The sequence below is a fragment of the Schistocerca nitens genome, chromosome 2 (genome assembly GCF_023898315.1).
Source record: "Schistocerca nitens isolate TAMUIC-IGC-003100 chromosome 2, iqSchNite1.1, whole genome shotgun sequence".
Lineage (NCBI taxonomy): Eukaryota > Metazoa > Arthropoda > Insecta > Orthoptera > Acrididae > Schistocerca > Schistocerca nitens.
This window is the reverse complement of record NC_064615.1, coordinates 824,275,184-824,288,791: the sequence shown is the minus strand read 5'-3', so window position 1 is coordinate 824,288,791 and position 13,608 is coordinate 824,275,184. Positions and strand designations below refer to the sequence as shown.

At 37.5% G+C, this 13,608-nt stretch overlaps 1 protein-coding gene across 1 annotated transcript in view; it reads right to left on the bottom strand.

The window, feature by feature from the left end:
* Nucleotides 1-13,608, bottom strand: part of LOC126237082 (transmembrane protein KIAA1109 homolog) — a 567,281-nt gene that overhangs the window by 227,997 nt on the left and 325,676 nt on the right. Inside the window, exons 47-48 of the mRNA XM_049946881.1 lie at nucleotides 6,816-7,093; nucleotides 198-381 (exon numbers count right to left, since the gene is read on the bottom strand). Coding sequence (XP_049802838.1) covers nucleotides 198-381; nucleotides 6,816-7,093 — 462 coding nt within the window. The remainder of the gene's footprint in view (nucleotides 1-197; nucleotides 382-6,815; nucleotides 7,094-13,608) is intronic.

Sequence of the window (13,608 nt, the reverse complement as noted above, 5' to 3'; positions counted from 1 at the left end):
AATTATGGGAAACCTACATCTGGATGGCCGGATGGGGTTTTGAACCACTGTCCTCCCAAACGTGAGTCCAGTTTGCTGACCACTACGACACCACAGTCAGTTCTATTTGCATCAGTTAATAACATGACAAATTTTACACAATTAAAGCTTAAATTTTATTAAAAACATAGTCAATAATGTTTAACAAATTTACATACCACTGAGATTGCTTATCATCTGCTGGGGCATTACTCCCAGGCAAGCCAAGAGAGGTTCAAATATCAGGTGAGCATCCAAGAGACGCAGGGAGTCATGCATTGGATATAAACTATATCCTGCTCCACTCTGATATTCAGGATCCTCCAGTGTATCATCTGTGGTCATTGTATTGATACGAGATTCCTGAAGTGTAAAAAAAAATATTATTTTGCAAAATGATTCCTGTAAAAAGCTTGTTTTTAATTTACTTTCCATGTATAATCAGCAGAAAATACATAATACCAATGATTGAAATTTCTGGATGGAACAACACAAACACCACACCACCTAAAGCAAACTGATGTTTAGTGCATAGACACGCGTAACACAAATTATTACTGCTATCTATTATGTGTGTCTATGGGCCACACATCAATCTGCTATAGAAAATACTTAATGATACACTGAAAAGCCAAAGAAACTGGTACACCTGTCTAATATCATGTAGGGCACCCACAAGCATGCAGAAGTGCTGCAACACAACGTGGCATGGACACAACTAATGCCTGAAGTAGCACTGGAGAGAATTGACAACATGAATCCTGCACAGCTGTCCATAAATCTGTAACAATACAAGGGGGTATTGTATGTAGACATATCAGGGTTCCCAGATCACTCCAACTGCACAAACCCCACACCATTACAGAGCCTCTACCAGCCTGAACAGTCCCCTGCTGCCATGCAGGGTCCATGGATTCATGTGGTCGTCTCCATGCCCGCACACAACCATCCGCTCGATACAATTTGAAACGAGACTCATCTCACCATGCAACACGTTTCCTGTCAGCAACAGTACAATGCCGATGTTGACGAGCCCATGTGTGGCGTAAAGCTGTGTGTCGTACAGTCATTAAGGTACATGAGTGGGCTTTTGGCAGCAAAATCCCACATCAATGATGTTTGGTTGAATGGTTCGAATGTTAACACTTGTTAATGGCCCAGCAGTGAAATCTGCAGCAATCTGCAGAAGGGTTGCAGTTCTGTCACAGTGAATGATTCTATTCAGTCGTCGTTGGTCCTGTTCATGCAGGATCTTTTTCCGCCCACAGAGAGGTCTGAGATTTGATGTTTTACACATTCCTAATATTCATGGTACACTTGTGAAATAGTCATATGGAAAATCCCCACTTCATCGCTCCCTTGGAGATGCTGTGTCCCATCACTCGTGCACAGACTATAACACCACGTTCAAACTCACTTAAATCTTGAAAGACTGCCATTGTAGCAGCAGTAACCAATCTAACACCTGCACCAGATACTTGTTGTCTTATTAGATGTTGACGACTGCAACACCGTATTCTGCCTGTTTACACATCTCTATATTCGAATACACCAGTTTCTTGAGCACTTCAGTGTAAATAAACAACTGGACAGTGACAGAAAAACACACACACACACACACACACACACACACACACACACACACAGTCTTAACTGTGCACCAACACAACCCAACTGTGATGAGTAGCTTCTTAAAAAGTGGAACTGCCATTTTTTGAAGAGAGGTTAACAACTGTTTCTAGATGTGTTATGGCTTTGGGACTGAGTGTTACAAGTGTATCATGTCAACAAAGCAAAGTTTTGCAATTATGAGAGGTTGGTGCAGAAGTTCAAAGAATGTTTTGTGGGTATGAGTACTTTGAGGTAGCAGTATGGAGTTGGTGGATTATGCAATTTGTGAGGTGACATTGTGAACACTCTTATCTCTCTCTCTCTCTCTCTCTCTCTCTCTCTCTCTGTGTGTGTGTGTGTGTGTGTGTGTGTGTGTGTGGGCGTGCGCGCTTAGCGCGCCCACACACATAGTCAGAAGCTGGTCTTTGTCCAAAATTTCTGCTACTTGTTACAATTTTCTAAGTGAAAGACTGTTCAACACCTCTTCCACTGAGATTTCCTATAAAATATGTTTACAAATATCTGTAGCTGGAGTCACGAACAATGGCAGTCGAGTTTAGGCTTGTTCTGCGCACCTGACACCATCTATTTTCCAACAACCAATGCGCATTCAGTAGTGTTCTATACACTTTGCAGTGAACATTATAGTCAGTGGGAGAATTAAACGTGATCATAAAGAGTTATGTAGTGATTTTTTATTCAATTTGTTGTGAGTTGTCACCACTGATGAGGGTGTTAAGCGATAAAATCTACATAAGCAATCAAGAGACATAATTCGCATGACAGACATTTTTACCAAGTGCAAAGCACTTGTACATGCATACTGCAACAGTCACTTGGAACCTGCAACACTGCTATCACCATCCATGCCTTGTCCTGCTTGAACCACCATTGCTTGTGAATCATACTGTAATTGCAGATGTTAGTTGTTTCACCCAAAACCTATTTGCTTCTGTCACTTTGCCAAAGGTTTTTGTTTCTGTTTTTAACTTTAATTTCCCTAAAAACACTTTTTTCACTTAGAAATCTTCAGATCTAAATCTTTTTTCAACATTCCCAATTCTCTAAACCAAAAGATAACAACAATGTAAGAAGTCTTGTTTTAAAGAAAGCTACTTCAGCTGAAACTTCCTCATAGGTTAAAACTGTGTGCCACATCAGTGCTCTAACCTCAGACTTCTGCCTTTTGCAGGTAAGTGCTCTACCGATGAGTTCTCTGGAAGGACTCATCCTCAAAGCTTTACTTCTGCCTGTGCCTGATATTCTACCTTCCAAATTTTACAGAAATTTTCCTGCTTACCTTGCAAGCTATAATCACTGGAAAAGAACTTATTATGGAGAAATGGTCCTCACCCTTTGTGGGCAATGCTCGTACCCTGAAATGCAAGATTCCAGGCTCAAGTCCCAGTCCAGCAAACAGGTTCTTCTATCAGGAAGTTTCAAAACATTGTACACACTTCTGCAGAGTGGAAGATTCATTCTGGAATCAATTCTCTACACTATTTCTCTGCAATATCCTTTCTCGTGCAAGGTATGTAGAATTTCTGTGAAGTTTAGGATAGAGGTACTGGCGGAAATAAACCTATGAGGGCTTACTGTGAGTCATGCCTGGATAGCTCAATTGGTAGGTGCTGTCTGCAAAAGGCAAGGTACAGGGTTCGAGTCCCCATCCGGAACACAGTTTCAATCTACCAGAAAGTTTTAAATGGTACACATTCCCCTACAGAATGAAAGATTCATTCTATTAAGGTTGTTTCTGTATTATATGTTAAGACCCACTAACTTTCATCAATAAATAAAATAAAAATAATAACGGGAAAACCACACAGAGAGAGAGAGAGAGAGAGAGAGAGAGAGAGAGAGAGAGAGAGAGAGAGAGAGAGAGTGACAATCATTAAGGCTACAATAGTCATCAGTTGTTATAAAGTAGTCTTTGTACAGGAAGACAGCTGAGTGGTACACCTAAAACGTGACAGATTTCCAATATGATCCGTAACATAGAAAACACTGTGAAGATTGACACTTAAATGAAATTTAATGCTTATATAATTAAGTTAGAGGCAGTAAACATTCTGCATCACACCAACAACCAATCTTATGCTACACAGAGGAACCTCACAAAGTGAGCATAATTCGTTCTAGAACCTTACTTGTACTGCAAAACACTCAGTACTCAAAACAATTTATTCCTCATAAATTAACGTAAAATATGATAGTGCACTCCATGCAGAAAAGGTACTAAAAGTTTTATCTTATTAATTCCATTTATTCAAAGAAAATTATATTTACAGTATTATGTACTTTATTATTCACAATAGATGACTATTTTTATTTATTTATTTATTTATTTACTGGGAAGGTATCTACAGTCTTTTGTTTCTGCAAATGCTTCAACACTTGGCAACACAGCATTATCGTCAAATAAATTTGTAGTGCACGTAACCGCTGCTTTATTGGGGTGATGATTTTTACTGCAGTGATGATTTTCAATGTACGATGCAACTGATTCCCAAGCTATCAGAATTTCTCTTATTGCACCAGAAGATTGGTGCTTTGCTGTTACCACCACCACCACCTCCTCCTCCTCCTCGTCCTGCTGTGAAACACACTGTAATCCTATAAACTCTTCGCTTGTCATTTCTTGGCTGTGACCTTCCACAAGCTCATTGATATTGTTATCCGCTTCTAGTCCCTTGCTCTTGGCCAAAGACACTATCTCGTTGACTACAGGCTTGACAAGTAGTGACTCAAATGCCTCAGAGTCGTATTCAACAATGCACTCTGGCCAAAGCTTCTTCCAAGCAGAAGTGGGAGATCCCTTGGTAACCCCTCCCACGCCTTTTCAATCATCTTGATGTTATAAAGGTACACTTTGGTATCTTTTTCCAGAATAGACCCATCTCATCACAATTGAAAACCTGTTGTGGCAGATAACCCTCAGAAACTGCAAGCATCTTGAAGTTGCTGTTGAAATTCTCTGCTGCCTTTGTGTTGGAGCAGGCTGCTTCGCCATGCCTCACAACGCTGTGGATGCCGGTTCTTCTCTTAAACTTCTCAAACCACCCACAGCTTCCCTTAAACTCTTCTTCGGCTGCTAATGATGCTGGCGTCTTCGTAACAGTGTCATCAAAAATCATTCTCACCTCCTCAAAAGTGATGTTCTCATTAGTAGTGTCCCCTTGCAATTGCTTTTCATTTATCCATAGAAGGAGCAACCTTTTGACATCGTACAGAATATGAACCCATTGTTTAGGCAGTCTAGTCACTCCCTTTGAAGCATCTATCTTCGTAATCTTGTCTTTGTTCTTGAAGATAGTGCAAATAGTTGACATATACCGATTATATGTGCATGCTAAATCAGCAATGCTCACACCACATTCACAATTTTCAATGATTTTACATTTCATTTCTAAGCTCATTTTCTTTCTCTTATGGTTGTCCTCTTGCGGCTTTTCCTTTGAGGACATTTCTGTGAAGGTTATTAAAATTTTCACACAAAAAAACACTGAGTGAAAGCAAGTTTAGGAAAATGTGAGATCACAAGGTGTACTAAGATGGTAGCAGAAAGAGCGGTAAACCCAGACTGCAGTACATACTAAAGACATTGTTCATATGCCGCAGCCAACAATGAAAGGTGATCATATGGTTGACTGTTTCCCCCACGGCATGCGAACAGCTGGTGATGTCACACTAAATCGTCATCACTCGTTATGCGAAACATTACTTATTAAGTGAATCATTTTTTACAATTTGTTTTGCTCGTTATGTGAATTGCATATAATGGGAGGTGCTTATATAGTGAGGTTCCACTGTATTCATTACACTAAAAATGTAAGCAATGCTAATGAAAAACTGTAAGTGACACACTATGAGATATCATTATTTGACAACAACTTCAACCAATAACTGATGGATACTAAATCATGACTGCAAACAAGAGGTCTCTCTTTGTGAGCTAGGGATAAAAGGATGAAATAACATGGACACTGCTGCTATTAAATACAGGGCGAGTTGAAAGTCCTTGGACACCTTCATAAGTTGGAAGATTGAAATGTGAAGATGGGAACATAGGTCTGACGTGGCGCCACAACGTTTGGAGTGAATGTCATTCATGGCCGCCATCTTGAAATCCGCCATTTTGGATTCAAGTCATTTTTTAAAATGGAAAGGGGGGTGTTTGACACATCAAATAACACTCGCTTGAGCTCAGGAATTGAGTGGTGTAATTTGTTTTTATCTATCTTGAACAGTTTAGAGGTTATTAATGTTCAAAGTTGAGAAACTACCTTCATACCGTCTGCTACAACACATGTTGTACGTGTTGTCCATCCCGTGCAATGCACAACTGTAGTAATTTCCCAACTTTGAACATTAATAACCTCTAAATTGTACAAGATAGACAAAAACAAATTACACCACTAAATTCCAGAGTTCAAGTGAGTGTTATTTGATGTGTCATACACCACCACACCCATTTTAAAAAAAATGACTTGAATCCAAAATGGCGGATTTCAAGATGGTGGCCATGAATGACATTCACTCCAAAAGTTGTGGCCCCACATCAAACCTACGTTCCCATCATCACAATTCAATTTTCCCTTTAATCTTCTAAGTTATGAAGGTGTCCAAGGACTTTTGACTCACCCTGTATAAGGTCTGTCAATGAAAATGAGAGAAATGAAAAAAAGGTGCAAATAAGCTGTTTATTTTTCCAAAAGCAACTGCTATAACTGTTAATACATTTACATGTGAGTCAAGATGGTCACTGGTTTCATGGAAGAAGTTTGCAGTTGCCTAAGGAACTATCATTGTACCCAGGTGTGCATCTCTCTGCCCGAAGCAAATAGATGGCCACGAATGTGTTTCTTAAGGTCTCCAGATATATGGAAATCCTATGGTGAGAGATCAGGACTGTATGGAGATGGGTAAGGGCTTCAGATCAAAACTTCTACAATGTACCAAAATAACCTCAGAAACATGTGGGTGCCTTTCTCATTTTCTTTTGATTGTAGGTAGTAAACCAAAATCATAAAAGATGCTTAACATTATTATACTGTTTAAGTGGGGCAGTTTAAAATTCACAGTGTTCTACATGACAGTAACTCAGAAAATATGTAAGTAAATGTTCTTCTGATACATCACATCTTCCATTTTCCAGATATGAAGTATTCATCCAACAATCTTACCCAGTTTCCTGTACGCAAATTCTGCTGAGTTTCTGAAGATGTTTTCATAAAATCTTGCTGTTTTGCCATCCAGCTATAAAGGTCTTCCCCAGCTTCTTTTATACTTTGCCGTCCTGGTGCAGAAGAACTGTTTGCTCCTGTTGGTGAAAAATTGTTGTCTAGGCTTGTTGTAGAATGAGCCTTGCCACTTCCGCCATGACCTGCCACACCACCTCCAGAATAAATGCTCTGGTTGGAGCCCACATGTGGCAGCCTTTCTTCACGGAGTGGTCCATAACCTAATAATTACAGTACAAAGTTCTCACTGATTACATTCACAGCACTATAAAAAACACAAATAATATTTATTAATTGGTTATATCTAAAAACAAAGATGATGTAACTTACCAAACGAAAGTGTTGGTATGTTGATAGAGACACTAACAAACACAAACACACACACAAAATTCAAGCTTTCGCAACCCACGGTTGCCTCATCAGGAAAGAGGGAAGGAGAGGGAAAGACAAAAGGATATGGGTTTTAAGGGAGAGGGTAAGGAGTCATTCCAATCCCGGGAGCGGAAAGACTTACCTTAGGGGGAAAAAAGGACAGGTATACACTCGCGCACGCACGCACGCACACACACACACATATATCCATCCACACATATACAGACACAAGCAGACACAAGTAAAGGCAAATGTCTGCTTGTGTCTGTACATGTGTGGATGGATATCACATGTAAAGGCAAATGTCTGCTTGTGTCTGTACATGTGTGTGTGTGTGTGTGTGTGTGTGTGTGTGTGTGTGTGTGTGTGTGCGCGCGCGAGTGTATACCTGTCCTTTTTTCCCCCTAAGGTAAGTCTTTCCACTCCCGGGATTGGAATGACTCCTTACCCTCTCACTTAAAACCCATATCCTTTCGTCTTTCCCTCTCCTTCCCTCTTTCCTGATGAAGAAACCGTGGGTTGCGAAAGCTTGAATTTTGTGTGTGTGTTTGTGTTTGTTAGTGTCTCTATCAACATACCAATGCTTTCGTTTGGTAAGTTACATCATCTTTGTTTTTAGATATATTTTTTCCACGTGGAATGTTTCCCTCTATTATATTCATATCTTTTATTAAGTGGTTAGCTATAGACAAAGTCTGTTAAGGCCATTCTTTTTTCTTTTTTATTCTTTTTTTACAAATAGATTCATGTTGTCTCAGGAAATAACTGTTTTCATATTTGGTAAGTTGGTTTAGCAAACTGAAACTCACTGCAGCTTATATGAGAGAAAAAGTCATAAAATATTCACTAAATTACACACATTGTGTGTGGAGCATCGGTGTAAGGAAAAAGAATAAATAAGAATCAGGAAACAACATAGTTCAAAAGTATGATAAATTTGTAGTTAAGTATAGAATGAAGTTAAAAAGGAGATATAGAAGTGCAGGCAGCTTATAATACTGGTGCAAGAGAGAAACACATGCCGCTGTGGCCACCAGTACCTGCATTTTGAAGTGCGTGTAACACTATACTTAAACTGGAAAAATTGTGGCAGCACACAAGGCATTAATATTTCTGTGTGAAGTACTATATCTCTATGTGTTATGGATCAATCAGCCACAAGTGAGTGTTTGCCTTCAAAACTACAGCTGTGATTATCTTATCTTTCAGACTGTTTTGTGGTCTTCAAACTTATTGATGTGTTGAGAAACCATAATTATTATGTGAAATAACAAAGTATATATTTTTTCAAGTTTCTGCTTCACAAAAATTTTATTAACTCATTATTTATACACAATGAGGCTCATTTCAGTTACTGTGCCATCTTCAACTGATCCTGCGATGTTAAAGATGTAAAATTCCTACATGAAAAAGAATGGTTTTCAACACCTCTTGACACCAAGAAATAAATTAAAAACAGAAGAATTCTCACCACAAAAACATCTTGGAACTACACAAATACAGCAATACAATCTTTGTAATATAGCTACAGCAATACAACCTCTGTAGTGTAGCTATCATCACTGTTCTCTCTCTCTCTCTCTCTCTCTCTCTTTCACACACACACACACACACACACACACACACACACACACGTGCGTGCCAGTCAAGTACACTTTTCTGTCAAAGGAATGCAGATGCAAATATAAAAGCAGGCACCATACGTAAATTTATGACCAATTCCAACAGCACAAAAACTGGGTAATGATCTCAGCACAGTACTCCAGGACATTACATCAAAACATCTAAAACATAAGGCAAACAGTTACAAATGCAGACATGTGCCATTCTATAACTTTACATGAAAAATTTACCATCATTAATATTTGCAGGACTACTTGAAAATTGGGCAACAGCTGAAATGAGACTCCTTGTGTACAAGCAACCAATTAATAAAGTCTCTGTATAGCAGACACTATATATATACACTGACTTGACACAGTACTGAAATGCAAACTGCAGTTTCACTACTGGCTTTAATTTTTCCCTCTTAAGTTAAAATTACTGGATCTATAATTGGCTAGGGTTATCATTGCTTGAAGTATATTAGAGAACACCTCCTGGCAAATGAAATTTTACAATCAATAATCCAAGGATCATTCATTTTTAATTACTTTCCCAGTTACATGGTTTGAAAACTAAGCACATTGTTGATGATAGGCCATTTGTCACATCTTTTTATAATGTTATAGATCACAGTGGAGTAAGAATCACAAGGTATACATCAAAGAGTATAAAATTTTTCTTGTCATATCAATAACAGTTTGTCGTATTCACAGCAAAGTACCAGTTATTATGACTAAACTAATGATAACCAGTAATTCTTTTTCATCAAAGTAATATCAAAGGTTCATCTTTTACCTCTACAAATGTTGCTATTAGTTATTTATTGCAATACTTTGCAAAGTTGCTAATCAATGCCCAAAGGGTGGTGGCCAGGCATCCATTTTCTAAAGCAGTATGACACAATAATCATAAAGTTGATAGCTTAAATCTTGCAACAGTATACCTTTTTTTTTTCTTTTTTACTTTTTTAAAAATTCCATGTTCATAACAAAACAGATATGATAATTTACAAATATTTAATAATAATTTTTTAATAAAAAGTAATGTTTTTACCTTTAATTGCTTAATTGTATAATAAATTGATAGAGATACAGTAAATGCTTTTTTGTTAAATGCAAAAAAATTAATACACCCATAAAATTATTCAATTTCTAGAAATAAATACTTGATTTTCTATCTGAAGTTTCACATTTTTGTACAAAATTTTAATTTACTGTAAATAATAGTATTTTCTTAATACCAGTAATTGAAAATATACAGACATTACTTTTTATTTTAAAAATTATGATTCAATATTTGATCATTAACATATCCATTTCTAAATGTATATGGAATTTTAAATATAGTACAAAAAATGATCACCAGCTACTATAAAATCAGAGACTTCATGATTAAAATCCTATTACACTAAGCACTCAGCTACCAACAAATTTGTTAATACATTACAAATGTTTTTTACTTAATAGCACTTAGGAATCCACACCCTCAAAAGGGATATTTTTTTAATATAGTAGGTAATTGATGTCTTGGATATCAGAAATTACTGATTTTCATAGTTATTGTGCTTTAATGAGTGAAACAAACAAATAATTTTACAATTAAGATTTTCTTTAACACAATCACTTAAAAGTTTTAAAGCGTTAGCAGGAGAGCTTCTTTGTGTAATCAGCATTTTTGGAGAGCTTCTGTAAAGTTTGGAAGGTAGGAGACGAGATGCTGGCAGAAGTAAAGCTGTGAGGACCGGGCGTGAGTCGTGCTTCGGTAGCTCACATGGTAGAGCACTTGCCCGCGAAAGGCAAAGGTCCCTAGTTCGAGTCTCGGTCGGGCACACAGTTTTAATCTGCCAGGAAGTTTTGTTAGCCAGTATTTGCCATCATTGGCACAACTATAGCAGCATCACGATGGTCCTCAACACATACTTCGGACAAAGCATTTCTTAGGGACCATCCTGGTGACACTTCAACAGTTCTAATGATGGCTAATAGTGGCCAATACAGTATAAAAATTTTAAGTGTTTCCAAAAAAGAAAATATTAAAGGTAAAATAAAGTGTCAATCACTGTCTCCCCACAAAATGTCACTTTTTCACAAAAATATAAATCTGATTTTACATACGTGACAAACATATGTAAAAATGTCTACACGCTTTAAATTAAAAGGAACATTAGTACCACACACAAACATTTTATAAGCATACTTAAGCACAGCAGTAATAAAACAAGAACTAGTGCACCATAGGTCTGATATAGCGCAGTATATTCTTTGTAGAAAATAGCAAGCTTTGTGTAATCAGGAGTTTCATACGTTTGAACATGCTGACACTATATGAAATATATCAACTCCAGTACATATGAGGAAATTCACTAAGTCATATCACATACATCATATTAACATCAATAAAATTGCAATTTCATTGAACTGAAATTTTAAAAAATGTAGCAAAGATATCTAACCTCTTTCCTTTAATAATTCCAAATCATTTGAGGTATCATTTGAATAGGCTTAGACAATATTAAAATTGAAATTATTAGGAGAGATAATAACAGCTAATGTTAGTTTAAAAATGGCACCCAATAAACATTTACAACTCTTAATTGTCACACAAGCAAATTTTGATACTAAAAAGAGTCTTCTGTCTTCAACCATGGGATTCTTTTTCACTATAGAAATCATAAGCAAATATTTAAGGAACGTCACTTTGAGGTTGAAAGGATCAGTGTCAGATTATAAATCCAATAGTTTGGGGTTCAATCCTCAGTCAGTCCTAGGTTTTTCCCCCTCTCATTTATAACTTGTTTCATTTCTAACAATGATTTGCACACACAGAAAACATTAAGTTACATTGTGCTTCAGAGTTCTTGAAACCTTAGTTCCCCCAATAACTGGCAGGGTAAGTTAATTCAGAGGTTGGAGGAAGGCATAGGAATACTACCTCCAGTAGGATCATGGTTATTAGAGAAAAGATGTGTTGAAATCACTCTTACTGAACTGAAAGCTATGCCTATATCCCAAACTTGAAAGGAAAAGTCATCGTAATTATCTGTAACATTTACCTTTCTTCAAACATTCAACTCTCCACTTTTGCCATTAATATTTATCCTCTCACCAGTGTCATGAGTGTTTCGGTGGTCCTGCGGTCCTGCTTGCAAGCTTCACACAAGAGAATAACAAAATCACTAGCTGTATATATTGTGTCCCTTACTTAAAATAAATAAATAAATAAATAAAAAACAGACTGGCAAACATACCATGTCCAAAGAGCTACAGCTCCAGCAATTCAGAATTATGGAACCAAGTGACAAAGAAAAATTGAGAGGATAATAAGTCACCCATCTTACAAAATTTTCTGCTCTTTTATTAACAACGACAAATGATCGAAGTTTCTCTCTCATATTTGCCCCACTTTCTTCATCTTTGCTTAACTAATGCAACCTACAACCATTTGAACCTGCTTTTACATTTGAGCCTTGGTTTCCCTTTACACTTCTCTTCATTACTAAACTCATGCCAAAGAAAGTACATAATCAACTGATCCCTTAGTCAGATTGCTCTACAAACTACTTTTCTCCCCAATTCGATTCAGTAGCTCCCCATTATTTATTCAATCTACCCATCTAATCTTCGGCATTCTTCCCTAGCACTACATTTTAAAGCTTCTACTCTCTTTGTTCAAACTGTTTATAATCCAAGTTCCACTTATGTACAAGGCTACACTCCCGACAAACTCCTTCAAAAAAACACTCCCTAAAATTTAAATTTGTATATCTGATGTTAACTGATACCCCTTTGTCAGAAATGCTTTCCTTGATATTGTCAGTCTGTATTTTATAGTCCCTCTACTTCAGCGACTCTCATCTTTTACTGCCTCATTTCCTAATCTAATTTCCTCAGCATTGGCTGATTTAATCCGACTACATTCCATTACACTTTTTTCCTTTTGTTGATGCTCATCTTATAACTCCCCCCCCCATCCCCCCCCCCCCCCCCCCCCACACACACACACACAACACCATCCATTCTGTTCAGTTTCTCTTCCAAGTCCTTTGCCATCTTTGACAGAATGTCATCAGCAAACCTGGTGATTTTTATTTCCTCTATCTGAACTTCACTCCCTTTCCAATTTTCTCCTTTATCTCCTTCACATCCTGCTCAAGTTACAGATTGAATAACATTTTTGTTTCATTCCTTTCTCAACTACTGCTTCCCTTTCATGTCTTTAGACTCTGCAGTTTGGTTTCTGTACTAGTTTTACATAACCTTTCGCTCCCTGTATTTCATCCCTCCTACCTCCATAATTTCAAAAATGTAGCCAAATTTGCAACAATAAATTATTAAACAGACAGTATGGAAAACGGCTGAAAGCAAGGGGAAACTACGGCCGTAATTTTTCCCGAGGGCATGCAGCTTTACTGTATGATTAAATGATGATGGTGTCCTCTTGGGTAAAATATTCCGGAGGTAAAATAGTCCCCCATTCGGATCTCCGGGCGGGGACTACTCAAGAGGATGTCGTTATCAGGAGAAAGAAAACTGGCGTTCTACGGATCGGAGCGTGGAATTTCAGGTCCCTTAATCGGGCAGGTAGGTTAGAAAATTTGAAAAGGGAAATGGATAGGTTAAAGTTAGATATAGTGGGAATTAGTGAAGTTCGGTGGCAGGAGGAACTAGACTTCTGGTCAGGTGACTACAGGGTTATAAACACAAAGTCAAATAGGGGTAATGCAGGAGTAGGTTTAATAATGAATAGGAAAATAGGAATG